We start from the raw sequence: 25,905 nt of genomic DNA, 5'->3' as shown, positions 1-25,905 counted from the left end.
CAGCTCCTTTGAATACCAGACTGAGCATGAATTATACAAAAACTACACCCGACCTCCATTTTTTGCTTCCTAAAGTTATTCTTCTCCATATAATTTAAAAGAGAAATGCCAGAAACAAGCACTACTTCAACCAAGTTAAAGTATTCCCACTAGCCCCGGTTGTTTTTTCTTTATTTAAGGGAAAAGATCACAACATTAGACATCAACGACGCTTGGTTCCCCTCATCATGCTCACAGAGGAGCAACCACCAACATAATTTCCAACAGGGAACGCAATCCCCAGGTTCTGGGGGCAGTTTACCAGAAAATGTAGCGTCTAGTGTAAAAGAAAATGCTGCCCCTAGGAAGAAGAAATGTTTGTTTCTTGTTCCTTCGCTCTCATCTCGCTTTCCCCCCCTCTTCTTTTTAGTAGCTAACAAGCTCAGCGCTGCCCGGGGCCCAAGGCTGTGTCGTCAGTCCCAAGAAGAGACTTTCAGATTTCAAGCCACCGTTTTACATTAGGATGCCACTCGTGTCTGTCTGGAGACGAACCCCAATTCACAAAGGCATCCTTCAGTTTCCCTCTCACTCTCTCTTTTCCCTCTCTCTGTGGTTCACTGGTTGTCTAACTGACCAGGATTAACAGGGAAAAGATTAGATCTGAACAAACATGTGCCGCACTTTAAAGAGGCTCCAGTTGTCCTCTTTGTCCTGTAAAGACAACACTGCTCAAAGGAAGTGCTTTGATCGACTGAAGTCACTTATTACAATCAAAGGTTTGTCAGTTCTCAGCAGTGATGCTCGCCTTTTTCTGTCATCTCCAAACAAAACACACCACCTAGGATATTTATCCAATCCCAACAATAATACCTGATTAGAGACAAGTATGATTAAGGATTTATGACATTGCTTTTATGTTGATTATGTTGATACATGTTCAGGCCTGCTTAAGAGAATTAAAGTCATGTAACGCGCATTTGCATGAGAGTATCACCGCCTCGTGATTGTCACTGTAATCACTCTAAGCTCCAAAATGTAGCGCACACTCGTTTAAATATTGATTAAAATTGAATATCCTGACCCATCAAAGATTCTTTTTGTAAAACCCAATTTCGTGTGATGATTAATGAATGGGACTGTTTTTGCAATGTGGGCATTCATCTTCAAAGGGCGCTCATTAAAAAGCATTATAGAATCCCAGGAGCCTCTTGGCAGTGGCCACTGGTCCATTTGAGGGAGAGCGTATGAGCGCTCAGGGCCAGTGTGTTTTTGTTTTCGGAATGCAAAATGTAATAGTAGAACCCTGGAAGTTTTTTCTCTGTAGCTAATGGGGGTTTTAACAAATTAAAGTAAAATAATGTTAGCAATCATTGCCACCCTGGGCCTGCAGGGCACTGTGGCCACCAAGACAAATCCTTGTCCATCCTCATCTCGTAAATGCAGCCTAGAAAACGACACCCACAACACAATTTGTCCCCTAATCCAAATCTGGCTCTGACGTCTGGTGTCAAACTTACGCCTTCTCGTCTCTTTAATGGGTCAGAGGAACAGACACGGGGATGTGAAAGGGTTAAACGTCTACAGTAATTAGAGTCGCACTTCGCGTCGGCGTCCTCCAATACGGAGCCGCGAGAAGCTACGTCCACCCCCTCTCTTTCTCTCTCTCTCTCTCTCTCTCTCCCTCTATCACACACACATACACACACACACCTCCCCACAAGCTCCTCCGAGTGTCTAATACACTGGAAAATCAAAGCGCGAGCCTCCCCCGTTCACACACCACCGGTGTTGCGCGTGGAGCACCAGAGAGAGAGAGAGAGAGGGAGAGGTGCTTTCACTCTCCTCTCCTCTCTCATCCCCTTAGCTAAACTATCCAGTAAACTTATCCATACACACAGATGATACCAACTTCAGTTTTTTGCTTTTTAATTTTGGACAGGCTCTGCTTTTCTATGTGCTTTTGAGCTGTACAGTTGAATGGCTTTATGAGGCGAAAGATGTCTTGGTGAGGTGATTTTACGCACGCCGCTGAAATGGATCACAGACTCTCTAGAGGCAGTTGGGTACCAGTGACTGGGCTGGTTGTATGCCTGCTTCTGTGTGCGTGTGTAGTGGACCTGGTTCTTGCACAAATTCGGTACTCCATTCCCGAAGAGCTGGAGCATGGAGCTTTTGTGGGCAACATCGCCGAAGACCTGGGCTTGGATGTTGCCAAGCTGTCAGCGCGCCGGTTTCGTATAGTCTCCGGCGCAAAGAGGCAGTATTTAGAAGTGAACTTGGAGAATGGCATCCTCTTTGTCAACGAAAAGATAGACAGAGAGGAGCTGTGTGAACGAAGCCCGAGCTGTTTTTTACACTTACAAGTGGTCATTGAAAACCCACTAGAACTGTACAGAGTGGAAGTGGAGATTTTAGATGTGAATGACAACTCCCCCAGTTTCCCGTGGAGCGAGTTTAATCTTGACATCACTGAGTCGGCTGCGCCCGGCTCCTGTTTCCCGTTAGAGAGCGCACAGGACCAGGACGTGGGCACCAACTCTCTGCGCTCCTACCAGCTAAGCGCAAACGAGCACTTTGTACTGAACATCCAGACGCGCAATGATGGAAGCAAGTTTGCGGAGCTCGTGCTGGACACCCCACTGGACCGGGAACAGCAGAAAAAGCACGAAATGGTTCTGACTGCCTTTGACGGGGGGTCACCGGAACGCTCTGGGACAGCACTGATAACTATCACAGTGTTAGACGCCAACGATAACGTGCCCGTGTTTGACCGCTCAGTTTACCGGGCGAGCCTGGTGGAGAACGCACCGAGGGGGACGCTGGTGCTGAAGCTGAACGCCACAGACCTGGATGAGGGCTCGAATGGGGAGGTGACCTACGCGTTTAGCGGGCACGCACCCCTCAAGGTGCGCGAACTGTTCAGCGTGGACCCGTACACGGGCGAAATCCGAGTGAAGGGCATTGTGGACTATGAGAAAGCCAGTGTGTATGAGCTGTACGTGCAGGCAAAAGACAGGGGACCCTCGGCTGTGGCTGTGCACAGTAAAGTGCTGGTAGACATCCTGGATGTGAATGACAACGCGCCCGAAGTCATTCTCACATCAGTGTCCACTCCTGTCCAGGAAGACGCGCCACCGGGCACGGTGATAGCTGTTATCAGCGTAATGGACCGGGACTCGGGAGAGAATGGAAACGTTGATTGCCAAATTCCGAGCAACGTCCCTTTTCAGCTCCATTCATCATTTAAAAACTATTATACTCTGGTGACGAGCGAGTTTCTGGACAGAGAAGCGGTGTCCGAATACAACATCACCCTCACAGCCCGAGACTTGGGCTCTCCATCGCTCTCCACCAGGAAAACCATCCTCGTTCAAGTGTCTGACATTAATGACAACCCCCCGCGGTTCTCTCAACCTTCATACACAGTTTATGTGACCGAGAATAATGCCCCGGGCGCTTCCATTTGCTCTGTAACTGCATTCGACCCCGATTCAAACCAGAACGCCTATCTGTCTTATTCTATTCTCGAGGGTCAGATTCAGGGCATGCCCGTGTCCACTTATGTCTCAATCAACTCTGACAACGGCAATATCTACGCACTGCGCTCTTTTGATTATGAGCAACTTAGAAACTTTCAGATTCTGGTACAGGCGCAGGACGCGGGTTTCCCCCCTCTCGCGAGTAATATCACAGTTAATGTCTTTGTCTTGGACCAGAACGACAATGCACCTGTTATTGTATCCCCGCTGCCCAAAAACGGCACCGTGGCCACAGAGGTGGTTCCGCGGTCAGTAGACGCTGGGTATCTGGTTACAAAAATAACAGCGCTAGACGCGGACGCAGGGCAAAACTCCCGCCTGTCCTATCAGGTGTTGCAGGCTACAGACCCGGGGCTGTTCAGCGTGGCTCTGTACACGGGCGAAATCAGGACTATTCGCCGGCTAGTGGAAAAAGACGCAACAAGGCAAAGACTGGTAATATTAGTCAAGGACAACGGGCAGCCGCCGCTCTCCGCCACAGTCTCTATTGTCCTCACAGTGGTAGACAGCGTGCCCGAGTCGCTGTCAGATTTCGGAGACCTCACACTCAGCCCACAGCCCCCCTCAAACCTCGCTCTCTACTTGATCGTGTCACTGAGCACAATATCTTTAATATTCCTCGTGGCTATTATTGTGCTGGCTGCGGTCAAGTGCTACAAAGACAGGGAGACCATCAGCGGGTACAACCTCCCCCCGTTCGCCTGCTGCTGTTGCGGGGGGTTTCAGCCCGATCCGCCTCCGGAGGTGTTCAAAAAATCCAACCTCAACCTGCAGATTTCATCCGCGGCCAAAGTGCCCACGAACTGCATGGAGGTGAATGGAAACAGCAGTCTCTCTCAGTCATATTGTTATAAAGTCTGTCTGACTCCCGAATCAGCCAAAAGTGACTTTATGTTTCTGAAGCCGTGCAGCCCCGGCAGCACTCCCAGGAACAACGAGGCGAAGAGCGCGGAAAACTCGTGGAACGCGCAGAGCCGGAGCGCATCTGTGAACAACGGAGCAACTACTCCCAACGAGGTACAGTGAAATCAGCGGATAGTATAAAACGCGAGGGCTGATGTTGTTCATTGAAATCAGTCTGTTTCACTCACTGTCACAAGAAAACCCATCTCAGCCCTCCATCTGATAAGTATCTAGACTGTGACATTCGCGCATGAAGGTCAAATCACGCATGCCAGACAGATTTCAACTCAACTTGCTCAAAAACTGAGCAAAGCCGTGATTTTCTTCCCTCCTCTCTTCTTATTATTAGGTGTATTTCACAGCATGTTGTCTCGACTGTTTTTTACAATTATAGCAATAATTTATCCTAAGTGCGCAGCCTATGGTAATGTTTTGCACCCGGGAAATGAAATGAGACGATGTGAGATTACATTTTTAATTGACATGGTAATGAAAGTGTAAAGTCCTATCTTGCAGAGAGCATATTCCAGGCGCATACCGTGTCTTATCATCTCTATAGAATGGAGTGAGATATCAATTACTGCGTGAGAGGAAGAGGAGATGTAGTTCAAGTTGACTCCTCTATTCAGTCTTGGTAACATTTCCAGGTGTCATCGCGGCACGTTTCTGCAAATTAATCACCCGTGGAAAAAGCTTTTCATAATAATTCATGAACTTAATTATAATAGTTTGTGACCCTGGGAGATTAATAAATCACACAGTGTCATAGTTTTTATGCAGTGAGGGGACACACACCTGCACATCCAGCACATGTACCTGAGTTTGAACAGAAAGTCAAGGTTAAATACATGACGGACAAGGTGAATGGCAGCTATTTGAATTCATCAGCCCTTTGGGTTCAGAGAATTCCTTGCCGACCAGTCGGGTTTGCGACACGCCTTCTTGTCCTCAAACTAACAATATAGGACAGATAACCTCACTAACTATGCCTCAAGGGCACAAGCACGGCCGAACCATTATACTACACACAATGTGGCGTATTCGCAAGGGGGTGCTGTCCATTATTGATGAAAAATGGCAAATGGACGGTTTTGGGGAGACAGGGGAGGACATCGGGAGGGGAGGGGGCAAGGATAGGGAGGGGGGGTGCAAGGACATGGCTGGACTGAGACGTGGGCCGCCTGTAGATCGGCCCCGACGCTGTCCTCTGAATGCGAGGGGAGAGAGAGGGAGAGAGATGTGGCTTCATATTTGTCGAGCGAGGGTGGGGAGGAGGAGGGGCGGAGTGGAGGGAGGGGGAAGGAATGAGACAAGGAGAAAGAGAATTTACAGAGGCAGGATGTCTAAGCCAGTGTTTTCTAATTTTAATAGACGGGGCAATAGAGCGTAAATATGTGCGTATTGCTCATTGTCACCTCCCTGTTTTCACCATAACGTGGAGGAATGGAGACTCAGAGCCATGACACCAGACTCCACCAGGCAGACTGAGAAATGTCAGCTCGGTCACTGGCACATGCACCTCTGGCCACAAGAGGGATTTCGAGGTCACGATGATTGCTCTGCCTGCAGCTATGCTCCTTCAGGAGAGAGTGTCCTTCCTGACGTTAATTGGTTCCCCTAATTCAGCCGGTGGTGTCCCTCAGCGGACACACACGACTCGTCCTGAGGTCACATTACCTCACGCACACAGTGACACATTAAACCTCAAAGACACATCTCAATGAAACTGTGTGAGCATTACACAAGACAAGTACATAGACCTGCTTAAATTGACGAATCGGAGGTGAAAAGAGAGATTAAATGCACATCCAAGCGTGTAAGACACGCAGGACAGGTGTGTGCACGTGGTGTATATGCGCGTTGAGCTGTCTTGGGGTTGTGCATATATACAGCTGCAAGGACCGCAAACTTTTCAAGGCTCTCTGTGAGACTTTTAATTAAAAACCTTGCTCGAGGAGCATCAGGCAAATATTAATGTAAAAATGATGCATAAAATCCACAAAACAATGACGTGTGTAATTTTCTTAATTTCCTCCCTGGCACGGTTTCCTTTGAAGATTAAAATCATGTTTCGTTTCATCCCGGTGGGGTTCTAATTGGTTTTGTGCGCAGTTGGCGGGGAGTGTATTTTGAATACCGATTCTAATAATACGCTTACGTCGCATTCTCCGTGTTAACAACTTTAAGGGAATTAATAGAGCGTGGAATCCATACTATGAGACTCACACCCGGAATAAATATCTCTCGGGTGCTCTCCTTCACCTCTCACGCTGCGCCGCAGACGATAAAAGCAAAACTAAGTGACGGGCGAGTCCTGGCTGAAGGCAACAGCACCTACGCTCCTCACAACTGTGTTCTGCCAAACGTCCACAGGGCGGCAGCCGTGATCCATGTGAGGAGAGTCATGTCTCCATTTCAGGACAGAGACAGACCGCTCCTCATGTCAATTACCACTGACCTCTGCTGATCTGAGAGGATAGAATGAACATGTGTCGTTTGTTATCAAGAGCCGATTGACTGTAACTTATTGTGAAGAGAGGCATTTCTCAAAATAGACCTGTGCAGGGACATTGTGCCAATATGTGCCTTTGTATTTATTTATTTGTTAAAACTATGTTGAAAAGTTGAATTAAATTCTGTCATGCTCTCTTCCTGCAGCTGAAGCAGCCAAACACAGACTGGACTCTCACAAAGAATCAGAACTCCTCCATTAAAAGGTACCAGTGTTTGACCTTTGACCTTTGTCAATCCAATGTAAAGCAGTTGTACTAAAACAGAAAATGCTCACACAGTGGGCTGAAGTATACAGCTTGTATTAAAATGGATATGGACAGTGGCGCTTCCAAAAATTTTTCATAGGGGTGGGCAGGTGGGGCCCACTGATAGTCTTGGGGTGGAACATCAAAACCAAAACTGAATTTTTGGAATTCATTGCTGCTGTTGAAGTATATAGGCCAGTTTAAAACGATGTCAGTACGGAGAGTTAAGGAATTGCATACTGTTATACTTTGGTTTTGTATTTCACATTTAATATCTGACTTGCAAAGACTGATATTGGTACATTTTAAGTTCCGTAACAATCCTGTTTTAATGCATGTTAGGCAATTCAGTGTTCTTCAAATAGGCTAGTTGTTCTTTTCCTTAAAAAGACAAGTATACATCACTAATTTGAAGGAGTACATTAACTGTAAGGAACAAACATTTACTGGGAACAAGGCTTCCCAAGTTTAGGGGAGACTCGTGGGTGTCCATAGAATCCATTTTCATCCAGCTATCTTGAGGTGAGAGTTCAAAGGACACCTTTGAACATCGCCATGCCAGTTGTTCCCCCTCCAGATTTTGAAGCATTATTCAGACAAGCCATGCCAACATGGTTGCTACCAATGGATGCCTTCACTTGCCTAGTTTCACAAGAAAACAAAACCTATCTTAAAATGAGTGTAGCATAGCCTCTAAAGACAGTAAGATTACCCTGGTATTGTTTTCACCAGGAGGGGCAGCAACTGTATCAGCCCCCTCTTGGAGGCACCACTGGATATAGACATTGATTTACATATGAGTAAGGTACGTTGTCCTCTTGTTTGCAGTTATAACTCCATCAACATGGATGGCACCCTCATGCGCAAGGCCATGCATGCAGATCCAGAAAACTATGTCACATCCATGGCGCCTGGACAGTATTGGACGTGGGGAACTCACATGAGAGGGATGAAAGGTAAGACAGGTCTAACACAGTCGACCACTAACAGCTTTAATGAAAACTACACACAGCCAGTGTTTAGTATCCATTTACAGTATGTTTTATGCACCTCAACACAAGTATTGTCTACCACACAGCACACCTCTGTGCTCTTTTTGTAATGACATTCTGTTTTCCTTTGTTGTTCCCTTAATTGGTTCGTTGCTATAGCCTTACCTCATCTCCACCACCACTAACAGAAGCAGGGTTATATTCATAACCCATCATTACCGCTCTGTTTTTGTGTTTTAGTTGCTGATGTCATTGTTTATTGTCCTGAGTGCAAAGCTTTTAACTTTGTTTTTAGAAAAGTGCTATGCAAATGAAAACACCACCACAGCCCTGAGTCAATATTGAATAATTAAGCAGTCGCTTCTCCTCTCCTCTCTCCTTATCTGTGTCATACAACAGACTATAAAATGTCTCCTTCCACCAGTGGGGTCCCCTCTCGCCCCTGGACTCCTCGGTGCACACCTCCTCCCCAACAACAGCAGCCATCCATCCCACCCCACCCTCACCCACACCCACACCCGCCCCCTGACTACCACCACAATGTCTACATCCCTGGGACACCATCAGGCTTTTGCACCTTGAGGCCCGCGGCACAGCGAAGTGAGCTGGATGTCCATAATTCTTTCTCCACCTTTGGAAAGAAGCGACGCCTTCAGATGTCCCCCCAAGGGGAGGCTGCGATTATAAATAATGACCTGTACAATGATTGACTTTTCAATAACTGTCTGAAACAGATGGTTAAAATGACAGATAACCTCATATGAAAACAGAGGAAGAGACCGTTCAGTACATAAATTAATGAATTTATGATGTACAAGTGGGATGAAAAATACAGAGGACGCATAAAACTGAAATAATGAATGAATGAATAATCCATTTTGGCTCAAATGCTGATGAGAAATGACATCTGATGGCTATTTATGTGACATGCCACTGCAACATGGTCAATGTATGTGTCTGCCTATTATTATTATTATTATTATTATTATTTAGACAATCAAAGTGCAGCAGCAATTACATCCAAAATGTTTTGAAAAAGCATTAGTGGACAATAATTTGCACATCCTTATGAATTTATATTTTTGTTTTGATGAAAAGAAAAAGTGTTTTTTTCTTTTTGTATGTTTGCTGACAGAGCTTGTGTGAATATGACAAATAGTATGATGATGTATATGCAAGCTGCAACATGATGCAGACAACTGTAAAGAGGGGGGACTTCCCCCAACATGTACTGTATACATTTATGAAAATAAAGTATTTTTTTCATATGGTCTTTGATATGTCTCTTAAACATGCATGTGTGCCCTGCTAGAAGTCATCAAACTCAAGGTCTACTCAAACACAGTCGGTCTATCTACATGCATAAAGCATTTAGATGGAAGTTTCCCAGATTTTTGTTTAATTAGTTTGAGTCAATTATTTTGGGGTGAAAAAGTTCCCCAGCTACTCTTACAAGGGTAGAAAGCTTTTCGCCTTGGTAAGCTGTTTTCCACGGTGAGGAATAAACATAGTAAAATGCTAACATATGCTAATTGGAGTGCTTGCATTTCCATTTGCCCGCAGAGAATAGTGGGGTTCATTAACTGAACAAACAGAACCTCCTCTCTCGAAATATCACTTTAATTAAGACCACGAACACGAATACAAGCACCAGGGGAAGAGGGAGGGAGGGAGGTGGGGGGTTCAGCTCCAAATGCCACACCTGGATGTGAGCTGGAGGGGCCTGTGACTTCTCTCTCTGTGCCCTTTTACATCTTACTTCTCGGGGAATTAGTTCCTACCATCAACAGATGAGAGCTGGCCACTGGCCAGAAATGAGCAGGGTAATTAGGTCGTCGTATGGCTCAGATTGAAAATAATTCCGCTAATAAGGAAACGGGTGTCCGTAGAGAGCGTGGAGGGGAGCAGGGTAACCTTCTCTGCGGTAAGGTGATCCATAGGGACAGCTGAAGGGGCAGCCATATTTAGGTCAGCTTGGCTTACTTTCAGATGAGTGAGGAACAGAGCTCTGCTCCTAAAATAGAGGTATAGGATTATTCTTACTGTCTGCTACAAGAACTACTTTAAAGTCACATAGCTATTTAAGGATCAATAAATAAACCTATCATCAACACAATTCATGTATATGTCTTCACCTGGAGACTAAACCAACAGGCTCACACAAATAGCGATATGTTTGGCGATACTGTATTGAAATTACAGTCTTGTGATAGATGAAATTATTGTCAAAAAAGACATAAAACCTGTTCAGTCTGTTCCGTTAAAGCAACACAAAACGGGGTAACTAATTCCTGTCCCTTAACATCCTTTAAACATATTGGTCACTTGCTCTGGGAGCTGTCCAAGGCCATGGTGCTGAATTGGATTTGACCAGTGGTTCTTTCTCAGCCAGCTGCACTTCTGACAGTCGTCCACCAGAGGGCGCATATGGTACTACTCAATGAACGCTGGTGCATCCATTTTTCTCTACATCTGCACGACACACACACAAACTCCATCACTAAAGTTACTCATATGTCTTGAGGGCATAGAGGAAGTAGCCTATTCAGATCCCTTACCTAACAGTAGTATTTCAACAATTTATCTTCATCAATCTTATCAATCTTGAATTCATTTTGAATGAAACTGCTACAGTAACAGCTGCAAAATGTAAATAAAGATATTAAAAGTAAAAGTAGTCATTACGCAGAAAAATGGCCCTGTGTGAGTTTTACACTGTAGTATATGTGATTGGATAACTGATGAATTAATGTGCAAAAATCATTTGAATCTTGCAGCTGATTGTGGTAGAGCTCATTTTAATTATTTTATATAGGCCTATAATTACATTCTTTAATCCAGTGGTTCCCTACTGGTCCAGATTTCTCCTTAGTCATTAGTTCAAGGTCCACACAGTTTAATACATCCAGTGTCATACTTGTGGATGGTGATGTCGTCAAGCTAATTTGCTGTCTCTGTCAAGTAGCTGCCACTTTACAGCAGGAAATGGTACTTCAAAGTAAAAGCTCTGTGCCAGAAATTCACTGTACTTAGACATGAAGTGTGTTTTTCACAAACTTGACACATTTGCAATTCACTTGCGGTCCATTCAGAATGGACCCACGACCCACTTTTGGACCGTGAGTATAAAGTACAACATTTCAGCCTTTATTATAGTGGCCGAAAACATTCCAGTATAGTTTTAAATTCCTCAAATTTATGTAAAGTACTTAGTTACATTCCACTGCTGCCTGGAGCCCAGGCTCATTAAAAAATAAATAGTCTTGTCATGTGCAATCCCACAGAAAACATGCTTGTGATTTATTTAGCATACCAGTACGAGAGACTGTAGATTAATCTGATTAGTTACTGACCATATTCAAACTGTTTACTCAGGCTTTTAGCATATACAGCAGTCAAACATTAGATGGGATGCATTCAGCCATCGGTCATACTCAGTCACAATGAATGTGCATGATGATGACAATATGCAGCAGAGCTCTTGTAACAGAGCTACAAACAAGAACTCTGTTACAAAAATCTTGTATTCATTTCATTTGAAAAGTAATAAAGTAACTGCTGCAAATGTATATGAGGTAAAATCACTTGTTACACAGAGACATAGCCACGTACACTGCAACAGACTGTGTTTTATTGGATTAGCTATACATTTATCTGCAAGAAGCATTTGAATTTCACAGCTGATTGTGGTCGAGCTCATTTTAACTGCTTTATGTACAATTGGGTATGTTAATTTATGGCAACACATCCTATTTTATAAACTGACTTAAGTGGAGTAAAAATTTCACATTTCACCCTCTACTGCAGTGGCCTGAAACTGAAACACTCAAATACAGTTCAAGTACTTCAAATTTGAGTAAAATACCTGAGTTAATGTACTTAGTTACATTACACTACTGCTTGGGGCCCAGGACATTAAAAAATAAATAGTCTTGTCATGTGGAATCCCACAAGCAGCATGCTTATAATTTATTTACATAGCAATATGAGAAATTATAAATTAATATGATGAGCATTATTGACCATATTCAAACAGTGTACTCAGGTTTCTAGTTTATAGGGCAGTCAAATACAAGTTGAATTTGTATTTATCTATGATTTCTAAGCAGTCAGAATAAATGTGCCTGTGATGAACACTTGCACCATCTTGTAACAGAGTTCTCCAGCAGATGGCATCATTGAGTAAGAATCAATATGCACCAAATAAACAGGCTGGAAGAGGTGATTCATTTTACATTGTAAACTCAGGGTGTGTGAGGCTGGGGGGTTAGAATGACGTAATCCATAACAATGTCAGACAATAAAAGGAGCCTGGCTGAATTAATTTGGAGGAAATGGAGGCAGGAGGGGAAGAGAAAGCTGAAGTTCTCCTCTCTCCTTTCTTTTTAACATCACATACAGCAGTAGAGCATTATTACTATTGGCGGTAAATCAGATTGAAGCTGTGTTTCTGATCTCACTTTCATTTTATATTTTTGGGCTTATTGCCTTTTAATTGGTAGGACAGTATAAAGTGTGAAAAGGGAATCAAATCCAGTGCTGCTGCAGCAAGGACAGTGCTTTTGTACATGGACCTGTTCTGCCCACTGAGCTACTGGGTGCCCCAACTGATCTCTTTTTTATATATGAAAACAGAACAGACACATCTAGATCTATTGAGGCACAAATACATTAGATCTTGCATAATGTGATATTTAGATAATGTTTACAGATATACACTGCATACACATTTATTTTTTTTGATGTGTGTGTGTAGAGATGGTTTGAGGCATTTAGATGCATTTGTCTCAGTTATGTCTGACATACAGTAACAAGCATCATGTGTTGTGCTAAACGTTAGTGTTGTTTTTGTAAGGTTAAGAATCTGAATACTGTTATAAATCTTGAACACAAAGGCTCTGACTCCTGTAACTGGCATAAAAACATCAAAACCACTGTCCCAGATGCTATTAGACTGAGACTGTATATAGTTTATGCTGTTAGCTAAAAGTGTAATTTATTTTAGCTGAGACACTGTAGGAAAACCTGGTGCTTTGTCACCACTAAGTGACACAGGAAGGTAATACAACTTGACACATCGTTGAAGAGTTTGTTTTAACGGTAATTAATTAGATTTAGGTCACTTTGTTAACTGTTCTCAACCCATAATATTATCCTCTGGAAGTCTCCTGATATATTCTTGGAACATTCAAAACTACAAAGTTGTGCCTTGTTTGTAATTAGTGTGCCAATTAGTAGTTTTTAATTGTATGTTGTCAATCAATTGAATTTAACTACCACCAGGCTGAAGCAGTGGTTCACAAACTGTGGGGTGAGCACCCTGGGGAGGACACAGGGTCACTGTAGGTGGGGTGTGGATGACCAGGGGGAAAATATGGAGTGAAATAAATCTGAATGAATATGAATTATGTATGGAAAATAAATAAGAGTTTGCTGAGGCCATCATGCTGACCTTAATTTATTTTCTTTAAGATTATTTTTGCGGCATTTTTGCCTTTATGAGACAGGAAAGCTCTAGCGTGAAATGGGGGGAGAGAGGGGATGACATGCAGCAAAGGGCTGGAGTTGGAATCGAACCTGCAGCGGCCAAGACATGAACTCAAGATGAATCTTTTTTTATTAGTTGCTTCCCCAATTATTGTTAATGGTTGATGACAACATTTGCTGTAGCTCTGTTACAAAAACTCTGGGGCAAATGCTCATCATCATCATCATCATGCACATTTACTGTGACTGAGTTTGAAAAATGGATGAATACAATTTCATCTAGTGTCTGACTGCCATATAAGCTGAAAACCTGGGTACACTGTTTGCAGATGGTCAGTAACTCATCATGTTCATTTACAATCTCTCATGCTATGTAAATAAATCACAAGCATGTTTCTTGTGGGATTGCACATGACAAGACTATTTATTTTTAATGAGCCTGAGCCCCAGGCAGTAGTGGAATGTAACTAAGTACATTATCTCAGGTACTTTACTTAAATTTGAGGTACTTTAACTATACTTGAGTGTCTCCTTTAAGGCCACTATATTAAAGGGTGAAATATTGTACATTATACTGTACTTAATTTAATTGACAGCTACAGTGATTACAGTGCAGATTAAGATGTTGCATACAAAACATCACTTTAGGAGATATGATGCATTGCAATAGATTAATTATCGAATTATATATAAAGTAATTAAAATGAGCTCTACCACAATCAGCTCAAATATTCAAGTGGTTTTTGCACAGCAATTCATCAGTTATTATTCTATTAGAGTTTTTGTTTGTGTGCTTTTTAAATTGTTGCAATGCTGCTGTTACTTAGGTAAAGGATCTGAATACTTCTTCTATGCCCTCAGGACATATACTTCATTTTTTAATATCTGTACAGTTAAACCTCTTTTAGTTACCCCATGGGTAGCTTTAGTGATGGAAGTGGAAGGGAGTGTGTGTGTGTGTGTGTGTGTGTGTGTGTCATTGGGCTAAGGAGTAAATTATGCTGCAGTAATTTCCATATTCCACATTTAGAAATGGGCAGGTCTTTGTTTCTTTGGATCAATCTGTACTGATGTCAGAGAAACACAGCTGTACTGTATAGGCATGACATCACTGTGGTTCCTGGGTGCCAACAGTGCTACAGGGTGGTTGAAAAAGGACAAAACAAAGGGGCAATTTCTACATTTCTAAAAGTTCAGTTTAGTCATACTGTAAGCTCTCCTCTATATGCTAAGATAATCATGCTTGATAAGTTAAGAAATTCATTGGATGCACTGAAAATAATAAGCTGAATGAACATGTTATCAGATGAGAGATGATTAAATACTGGCTACTGCAGAATTTCTAATCCTGTATGCACAGCTTCTGTATAATGTCAGTGCACTCCAACTTTGACAAAGTAGGGACCCATGTCACAACTGATTCAGGATCACTTTCAGTGTAGGGTTTTGAAGCATTTATTTGCTGCAGTCTTACTGCAGAGCTGCTGTAAACAACAGCCAGAGGAGCCCTGTCTGCAGATCCAAGCCTGTATTCTGGCTCTTAATGTAACAAACAAGAACTGTCTGTAGTTAGTCACAGGAACATAATCAAGCTGGCTAGCTGAGATGTTCAATATGTCAATATGTTGTAAAACAAACTAAAACAAAAAGTAACAAGCAGCGACTTCAACTTGGCCATGTAGGGATGAAAAACTTGCCAATGCTTTGCTGAACAATAACTTCAAGAGAAAGCACACAAGAAACAACAAAACCTCCAGGCTTAAGTCATGAACTGAGGGATGAGAGAACCTGCAGGAGAAAAGTGGCAGACCTAACCATATAGTGCCACAATAACAACCTCTCCCCAAATGTCAGTAAGACAAAAGGAATCATTGTTAACCTCAGGATGATCAGACAAAACCACACTCCTTCCATCAGAAGGTCATCTGTTAAGATTGCTGATAGTTTTAAATCTCTTAGAAGACACATCTCAGACACCTTCACATGGTCAACTAACACCGACTGCAACTTCAAATAAGCACAACAGAGACTGACCTTTCTAGGTCGTTTTCAGAAGTTTGGTATGAACACCAAAACTGTTGGGAATTTTAACTGCACCACTGAGAGTGCTCTAACAGGCTGTATTACTGTGTGGTTTGGCAACCTGACTGCTCAAGACTGCAGACGACTACAAAGGACTGTAAAGACAGCAGGAATAATCATTGCCACAGAACTACTACAGCTGCATGACATTTACACCACATGTTGCAAAGGAAAAGTTCAAACATCATGAAGGACACCTGGGGCCATATTCACAAACACTCTGAGAAAACTCTCAGAGAGCTCCTAATTTAGCTTAAAAACTTTTAGTAAGGATTCCCAGCTTATGGGTGATTTAGTAAAGTTCTCAGAGCGACTCTGAGCAAAGAAGGGACAGAAACCTTTACTTTAGTAATGACATGTGGTTGACCCCGTTGCTAGGTATGATGGGTTCTTTAACAGATGTGATTGGTTGTGGCAGACATGCTCTTTGTGAGCCTGTAAGGTGTGAACACCCAGTGGAAATGAAATGAACAGCTGACTGTATTGTCACTGTTAGTGTAATCACTCTGCTGATGGAAGGTTGAGGCAGACACAGGAATCACTGCTGCACTGTTGCATTTTTCCAGTTTTCCAAATATTTGAGTAATGTGATCATTTAATTTCTGGTGTTATAGAGTTAGGTGGGAAATATGTGTTTATCTCTAATGAGATCAACCACATATATTATCCCTGCACAATTTAATCTGTAGCTTTTCATTTGCTCACTGTCATCCAGCATTTGGACAATATTTCTCTGACCACTTTGTGTCCCCCCCACCCCTTCTCCTAACAGCTTTTCACCTTAGGAGCTCTCTTAAGTTCTTAGAGGCTTTGCGACTAACTTTTACCTTTACAAGGACCTAGTCTTAACTTAAAGGAAAACTTCTAAGAAAATGTCACAATTCTAAGATTTTTCTTAGAATTTTGTCACTAGGAACACGTCTTAGCACTAGGAGGCTTTGTTAATGGCCCCTGGCTTCCTATTCATGCTCTGTTCTCGCTCCTTCTGTCGAAAAACTTTACCGGAGCATCAGATCCCACACCACCCATCTCAGAAACAGCTTCCTTACTGAGGTATGTAGGTAGGTATCTATATGCACTGCATATTGTTGCTTATAGAGTGTATGTACTGTATATTGTGTGTAATGTTATTTCCTATTGCTGTCTGGGGATGTGTGCCCTGTGTGTGGGCAGAGAGTGCCACTAAGCACAAGCATTTCACTGTAATTTTTTACACAAGAATAAATTTGAACGTGAACTCAGGCAGGAGGAGAGTTTTTATTGCTCTTATCTTTCATCACTGGTTATGTTTGTGAATAATAAAGGGGTCTGTGGGTTAAAAAGTTAAGATAAGGTCACAGCAGGGTAAAGTTTAGAAGCACAGAGCCCCCATGCACTACTGGCTCATTAGGGGTTAAAAGGTGTGACATAAAGCCAGTGGCAGGAACTAACAAAGTGTGTGTCCTAAAGTATTATACAGTTTTGAAGTTTGTTTTAGTGGATGTTTTATAGTGCTTTACAGCTCTCCACTAGATTGCAGACAGTTCCATGTAGAAGATGGGACATAAAGCTACAGGTGCAATCTGTCTTTCTTTTTCCCTCTGCAGGCCACAGCATGGTGTACAAAATGATATGAATTGATACTTAAAGGTAACCTGAAAAATTTGTCAGTGTAACAGTGACTTTATAAAGTTATTTAGGGCAATACATTTCCTATCTGTGTCCTCATACTCAGAAAAACCTGGGCTTTGCCACAAACAACATGCAAAATATTTATTTTTAGGCTGTTAGGCACACTGATGATTTCAGACAACAACATGAAACATGAATGATGACAAGCCCCGGCAGTCTGAGTTGTACCATCAGGCCTTTTAAAAAGTTTAATTACATATTATGATGACATGATCAACTCATTCATCAGAGGACATCTAGATAAGATCCCTGAAGTGAAAACTGCAAGTTCCCACGAGGCTCAAAAGTGATACTGTCTTTCCCCAGACTGAGTTTAAACTGAATTCCACTTGCATTACACAGGCTGTTTTCACTGCTGCTCACATTAAAGCTGCTGGTTTGATTTTCCTAATTAGTATGAAACATTGCAGAGTTTTGAGCCTGGGAATGATTTGTTCAGCTGTTGCTGATTAATTCAATATGAGGTTCAATAATATATCAATAATTAGGCTGAGTGGATACTCACAATGATCAAGGCTGACCTAGATTTGGCTCCTGATAAACGGGTCATATGTCAGAGGAAAAAAAAACCTCTCATTGTACTTAGTTTCAGTTCCATTATTTACTTTGTATTGTAACAGCTTGCTTTGTTTTTGTTGTCTTTAGCTGGAGTAAAAAAAATGGCCAGGAGCCATTAGTCAAATTCTATTTTCCTGTGGCTCCTCTGTTCTGTATAAATGTGCACACTCAGCAGCAGAGAAAATCCCAAGCTGGAGGAATGTAATCAAACAGTGTAAAACAGTGACTTAAAATGCAATTTAACTCTCCCCTTGTTTTAACAAAACAATACCGAACAAGGTATTCACTTTCACTAGCATAGAATAGAATAGAATAAAATGAAATAAAATAAAAAATGAAATAAAATAGAATAAAATAAAAAAAAAACAATAATAAAATAAAATAAAAATAAAAGCAGCATTATATAATTTAACATTTAACCAAAATTATTCATATTCACAATTAAACTGTTTTGATTTTTGTTTTATTTCATTAAGCCTGATTGTACATCTGGCTTGTTTAATATTAAAATAATGTCAATGCAATCACTGGTAAAACATGTTATTTACATGGATCCAACCTCAGTTACATCATTTAACACCCTCCAGTTAATTTTCTATATGTCTTGTTTGGGAACTGAAACTTTTACAGTGTGAAATTTGACTTGATTGACTTGACTTTATTATCAGAGAAAAATCTGAATATTTTCTTGCATCCCAGGACATCAACTGTTTTACACTCTCTAAATCTTCTGTGTGATGGCAAAAGCTGATATTCTTTAAATAAAGTGTGAGAGGGATCTGGTGTAATATCACCTGCCAGAGAAATGCATAAGAGGCAGGGTACACTACTGCCAGTCTGTAACAGCTTTAACCCACACTGACAGTCAAGACGTTTGCATTCATTTTTTAGGCCACTCTAAATTTAGGAAGCTGCTAATTCACCTGACCCGCATGTCTTTGAACAGAAATGAGAAATCTGCACCAAGAGGGAACCCATGAAGAACCAGAAAGAACACTGCCATTGTGTTTAACTCTCTCCTGTATGAGCACCTCTATGACGCTGCTACCTGCTGAGCCACCTCATCACTGAACATTTAAAAAAAATAAATAAATAAATAAAAAATCACTGTGTGTGCAGATGTGTGACTTAATGAGTTGCATACAGAGGGTTTGGACAAACTTAACAGGAACAATTTACAATAATTTATTCAATAGATTATGTTTTTATTGAATTGCATTATGCTGCAGGTGTTCCTTTAGTTTTACCACCACAAGATGTTGACAACATTATCACCCTATAAATTAATACTACAAAAAACAATACATTGTTGTTAAAGTAGGCAGTGAATGGGTTTGTGTGTTGAGGAAAAAAAACAACAAAGAAACTTTGTAAATATGCAGCTCTACATTTCTAGTTATAGGTCATTAAAAAGTCAAGATAAATGGCAGTCACATTATAGCTAAGAATGCCCCAAATTACTCAAACAAGTATTTGCTACCTTGTCTCTCTTGGGTACGTTATAGTTTAGTCGTCTTTAACAAAAAAGATAGCTAGTGATGTGTCACGTCATCTCTAGTAAATATGGAGAACCGTTTGCAGTTAGTGCCTGAAGATGATCCAGCCTCATGTTATTTATTTTTCTGATGCTGGAAATAATGATACAGCACAGTTTCTAATCAGTCTGTTAAGTTTTATAAAATATATGATATCACATAATTCAACCAGGAAAATAGCAAATGAAGATAACATTACAGTCTTGCTGCACCCAAATAGCTCATACATACAGAACCATTACAAGATAAATTACAGGGAGCACTGAAAATAATCTCATATCATATTATTATCTCATTATTAAAAGTATTTTACAAAAACGGCAGCAAACAAATATCAGCCAACAGTGAGGAGTGAATATGAGTGTTAGCGTCTTTAAATATGCCACCAATGAAATGTGATGTAGTTGGAACAGAATCAGTAAGTTGATGGAGCAACAAAATGTCTGTTATGACGCCTCAAACGATATTCCACAGTAAATGACATGGTTTTCTTGGGGGAGGTCTTATGCTGCTGAAATACAGCACTATATGCAATCCATGGCAGACCTCATAAAATACAGTGCGGTTTTAACATGCAGTTCAGCTGAACTTGTAATTCTTAGTCGGAGAGTACAGTGGCAGCCCTTCCACAGGAAAAAAAAAGAATTCTGCTACAATTACTGTACTATGTGCAGTCTCTGTCACAGGGTGTCACTGTTGACCACTAAAGTATAATACAGCTCTCTCCTGGTCGTCATGACACACCCATTTGTGAAGGGTGCAGGACACAGCTTTCTGGAAGATAAGCTTTTTATTTTTTAAATTAGCAAAAGACATGTCCTAAGATATTTTTTCTGATCTTAAAAATCAACAGAAACGACACACATTTTTAGAATCTGGACTACTGTTTCCTGCAGATGAAAGGATGAATTCTTGGGCCGCTGTCTTTGTCTTGTCTGCATTATGGCCAAGAGCTTTGTCTGTGACACGGTACTCCATAGAGGAGGAGATGGAGAGGGGCTCTGTAGTGGCTAATCTCGCTGCGGATTTGGGACTTGAGCCTGGAGGTCTGGCACAACGAGAGGTAAAACTTGATATTTTCCATAACAAAAAATATCTAGATGTCAATAAAAACACAGGAGAGTTGTTTATCGTGGAGAAGATGGACAGGGAGTATCTTTGTCCGATAAAAACCACCTCCTGTTTTCTAAAGCTTGACGTTGTCATAGAAAGCCCTTTACGCATCTTCAACATTGAACTTGGAATAACAGACATAAATGATAACGCTCCGCATTTTCGACGAGACAGAGTAGAGCTCGACGTTTCAGAATCGGCAACACCGGGAGAGAGATTCTCTCTGCCTAATGCTGTGGATCCAGATGTTGGCACGAATACAATCAAATCGTACAAGCTCAGTGCCAGTGAACATTTCACCATAGAAACTCAGACGGGCAGTGATGGAACTCAGTATGTTGATTTGGTGTTGACTAAGTCTTTAGACAGAGAGGAGACTGCTGTTCATAATTTAATACTGACTGCTGTGGACGGCGGGGTCCCTGTGCGCTCTGGCACTGCCAATATCATTGTTAGAGTGCAGGATACAAACGATAATCCTCCTCGGTTTGACAAGCAGACTTACACAATTAATATGACAGAGAATTCCCCCATCGGAACCTTAGTGATGAAGCTTAACGCCACAGATCTCGACGAGGGTCTAAATTCAGAGATAGTGTACTCATTCACCCTCTACACGTCAGAAAAAACACAAGATGTATTTGCATTGAATCCTAACACAGGAGAGATAACTGTAAAAGGAACTATTGACTATGAAGATATGAAATTTTATGAGCTGCACATTGAGGCAAGAGACAAAGGGACACATCCCCTGCTGGGGCAGTGCAAAGTAGTCGTCAGATTGTGGTTGAAGACATGAATGACAACCACCCAGAAATATCTATTAAATCATTTCAGAGTCCAGTCAATGAAAACATAGAATTAGACACAGTGATAGCAGTAGTTAGTGTCAGTGATAAAGACTCAGGTGACAATGGAGTGGTTGATCTTCATATTCCAGATAATATGCCTTTCAAACTGAGGGAATCCTCTGATAACTATTATGAATTAGTAGTGTCAGAGCCATTAGACCGCGAGAAGGTCCCGGAATATGACGTCACTTTCACGGTGACAGACAGAGGTTCTCCTCCTTTATCTGACAATGAAACTATGACGTTAGAGCTGCTGGATGTTAATGACAATGTTCCACAGTTCCCTCAGTCATTTTATACTATCCGTGTGATGGAGAATAACGCACCTGGAGCCTTGCTCAGTTCACTCACTGCGTTTGACCCTGACCTCCATGAAAACCAGTATCTAGTTTATTTCATCCTAGAGAAGGAGATAGCCAACACCTCCATGTCCATGCTGTTCTCCATCAATCCAGAGAACGGCAATCTTTACGCACTGAAAACTTTTGACTATGAGATCGAGAAGGAGTTTCTTTTCCACATCGAGGCCAGAGACTCTGGCTCTCCTCCACTCAGCAGCAACGTCACGGTCCACATCATTATTGTGGACCAGAACGACAACGCTCCGGTCATTGTGTCTCCGTGGCGCGCGCACGGCTCGGTGGTGGAGGAAAAGATCCCCAGATCCACCGATAAAGGCTCTCTGGTTGCCAAGGTGATAGCCTTGGACACCGACTCGGTGCACAACTCTCGGATTACCTACCAGTTTCTACAGGTGACTGACGCCACCTTGTTCAGTCTGGACCAATACAACGGAGAGATCCGGACTATGAGGATGTTCAGTTACAGAGATCCGCGTCACCAGAGACTGGTTGTTGCCAAGGACAACGGGGAGCCTGCTCTCTCTGCTACAGTCACCATCAAGCTGTCCACGATGGAGACTGCCGTTAAACCTACTCTGACATGACTGAGGTGCCTCTGGAATATGACATCTTCTCAGACCTCAACCTGTATTTGGTCATCGGTCTGGGCTCGGTGTCATTTCTCCTGCTCATCACCATATTGGTCACCATCGTGCTCAAGTGTCAGAAACCCAAGCCCAGCAAAGCGGCTCCTCCCTGCAGGAACAGTGTGATCAGTGAGAGGAACTCCACCATCGCAGATTCCACTCTGGTCTCCAACGATGCCTACTGGTACAGTCTGTTTCTAGCAGAGACCAGGAAAGGAAAGCTGGTGGTTAGACAGCCTGTGCCAAAGGGCTCCAGATACATCGTGTCCAGTATACCGAGAGGGACAGGACTCACAGACACTAGTGACTCAGCACCATCCACTCTGCAGGTGAGAATCCTCTGTAAACATTTCTTTATACATATATCAATACTGAGTGACGTTTCGATTCATATCATAGTTTTAGAGGTAAAAATGTCCATCACTTTAGCGCATAAATATTGTAAATTAACTAGATCATTTTTGTCGGCGATACTCAATTTAAACTCACATTCACACTGATAAACAAATGTTTTAAGGCACATCATGATACATGCAGTTAAAAGTAGGCCTATCTTAGAAAACCCAAAGGGTGGCGCTGTTCTTTCAGTAAAATACCAGCCTATGAACGCCATGACAGTGAGTCGTTGTCATCAGGGCAGAGAGGGAAACAACCGGACAGCTCCGTAGTGCTGAAAAAACAGTCCGAAAACGGCACGCGTTTTTTCGCACCATCACCTCGAGATTAAAAATGTGTGAATATGCTCGAGATCAAAGTCGTTAAAGAAAAATCCGAATTCATTGGAAACGTATGTTACATCATTTGAGGTACTGTCAAACTGGACAGAACAATGGGGCCGTTTGTGACAGTGCAGTGTTGCCAAAGGTACGTGCTGCTCGTTATTCTTCTTTCTTGCTTTAACAACATATCGACTTCAGTGACTCATTATTCCATACCAGAGGAGATGAAAGAAGGATCAGTCGTCGCTAATCTCGCTACTGATCTCGGACTGGATGTAAAAACACTGAATCAGAGGAAGATGCGTCTCGACATCATTGCAAATAAGAAATATCTGGACGTGAACAAAGAGACTGGTGAACTGTATATTGTGGAGAAGATCGACAGGGAATACCTCTGCCCTGCAAAGTCGTCTTGCTATCTCAGACTGGAGGTGATACTTGAAAACCCAGTACGAATCTTTAATATAGAAGTAGAAATATTAGATATGAACGACAACGCCCCACAGTTTCGACGAGACGTCATTCATTTAGATATATCTGAAGCAACACCAAAAGGAGAGAGATTCTCTCTCAGTAATGCAGTTGATCCTGATGTTGGAATTAATTCAGTGAAAACCTACCATCTGAGTGAGAGTGAACAATTCACTATTGAAGTGCAGACTGGACGAGATGGGTCTAAATTTGCAGAATTAATCTTAACTAAGACTTTAGATCGAGAGCAGCAGGCTGTTCATAATTTAATACTAACAGCTGTAGATGGAGGAACACCTGCTCGATCTGGCACTGCAAGTGTTATTGTTCGTGTTTTAGACACAAATGACAACGCTCCTGCTTTTGACAAAGCGAGTTATAATATACAAATAATGGAAAATTCTCCCATTGGCAGCCTCGTTGTTCATCTCAATGCAACAGATTTAGATGAAGGGTCAAATTCAGATGTAACATACTCATACAGTTTATATACGTCAGAGAAAACACAAGAAACATTTAATCTGAATCCTTCCACTGGTGAAATTACGGTTAAAGGAATGTTAAATTATGAAGACTTCAAGATTTATGATATGGAAGTTATAGCAACTGATAAAGGAGCCACTGCATTATCAGGACAATGTACTATAAAGATTGTGGTTGAAGACATGAATGACAACCACCCAGAAATATCTATTAAATCATTTCAGAGTCCAGTCAATGAAAACATAGAATTAGACACAGTGATAGCAGTAGTTAGTGTCAGTGATAAAGACTCAGGTGACAATGGAGTGGTTGATCTTCATATTCCAGATAATATGCCTTTCAAACTGAGGGAATCCTCTGATAACTATTATGAATTAGTAGTGTCAGAGCTATTAGACCGCGAGAAGGTCCCGGAATATGACGTCACTTTCACGGTGACAGACAGAGGTTCTCCTCCTTTATCTGACAATGAAACTATGACGTTAGAGCTGCTGGATGTTAATGACAATGTTCCACAGTTCCCTCAGTCATTTTATACTATCCGTGTGATGGAGAATAACGCACCTGGAGCCTTGCTCAGTTCACTCACTGCGTTTGACCCTGACCTCCATGAAAACCAGTATCTAGTTTATTTCATCCTAGAGAAGGAGATAGCCAACACCTCCATGTCCATGCTGTTCTCCATCAATCCAGAGAACGGCAATCTTTACGCACTGAAAACTTTTGACTATGAGATCGAGAAGGAGTTTCTTTTCCACATCGAGGCCAGAGACTCTGGCTCTCCTCCACTCAGCAGCAACGTCACGGTCCACATCATTATTGTGGACCAGAACGACAACGCTCCGGTCATTGTGTCTCCGTGGCGCGCGCACGGCTCGGTGGTGGAGGAAAAGATCCCCAGATCCACTGATAAAGGCTCTCTGGTTGCCAAGGTGATAGCCTTAGACACCGACTCGGTGCACAACTCTCGGATTACCTACCAGTTTCTACAGGTGACTGACGCCACCTTGTTCAGTCTGGACCAATACAACGGAGAGATCCGGACTATGAGGATGTTCAGCTACAGAGATCCGCGTCACCAGAGACTGGTTGTTGTTGCAAGGACAACGGGGAGCCTGCTCTCTCTGCTACAGTCACCATCAAGCTGTCCACGATGGAGACTGCCGTTAAGGCCTACTCTGACATGACTGAGGTGCCTCTGGAATGACATCTTCTCAGACCTCAACCTGTATTTGGTCATCGGTCTGGGCTCGGTGTCATTTCTCCTGCTCATCACCATATTGGTCACCATCGTGCTCAAGTGTCAGAAACCCAAGCCCAGCAAAGCGGCTCCTCCCTGCAGGAACAGTGTGATCAGTGAGAGGAACTCCACCATCGCAGATTCCACTCTGGTCTCCAACGATGCCTACTGGTACAGTCTGTTTCTAGCAGAGACCAGGAAAGGAAAGCTGGTGGTTAGACAGCCTGTGCCAAAGGGCTCCAGATACATCGTGTCCAGTATACCGAGAGGGACAGGACTCACAGACACTAGTGACTCAGCACCATCCACTCTGCAGGTATGACCAAAGTTAAAATTTCTCCTGTATATTTTAGAGTTCATTATAATTTAATCTGCCATTTTCGGAAGGGGCTGAGGTAAACAATAACTTTAAACAATATGAGCAGCAGTGACTCATATTTAAATTTTAAAACATTTTGTTTTTCAAAGATACCCCAATTTAAAGACATCACACTGCAGTTTGCAAAGAGTGGCGCTGTTCACTCGATAAAACACT

General features: G+C 42.3%; 1 protein-coding gene across 1 annotated transcript in view; it reads left to right on the top strand.

Annotated features, from left to right (window-relative positions):
* Positions 1-1,689: 1,689 nt before the first annotated feature.
* si:ch73-233f7.1 (uncharacterized protein LOC100537710 homolog) overlaps positions 1,690-25,905 on the top strand; it is a 58,361-nt gene continuing 34,145 nt past the window's right edge. The window contains 7 exon segments of the mRNA XM_049586807.1: positions 1,690-4,535; positions 7,080-7,138; positions 8,009-8,136; positions 8,572-8,880; positions 20,330-21,393; positions 21,396-22,398; positions 22,401-22,786. Of these exon segments, the coding sequence (XP_049442764.1) occupies positions 2,013-4,535; positions 7,080-7,138; positions 8,009-8,136; positions 8,572-8,880; positions 20,330-21,393; positions 21,396-22,398; positions 22,401-22,786 (5,472 nt within the window). The 5' untranslated portion in view covers positions 1,690-2,012.

This window comes from Epinephelus fuscoguttatus, linkage group LG9 (genome assembly GCF_011397635.1).
Source record: "Epinephelus fuscoguttatus linkage group LG9, E.fuscoguttatus.final_Chr_v1".
NCBI classification, from domain to species: domain Eukaryota; kingdom Metazoa; phylum Chordata; class Actinopteri; order Perciformes; family Serranidae; genus Epinephelus; species Epinephelus fuscoguttatus.
The sequence above is the reverse complement of the archived record's forward strand: the minus strand, read 5'-3'. Positions and strand labels throughout refer to the sequence as shown.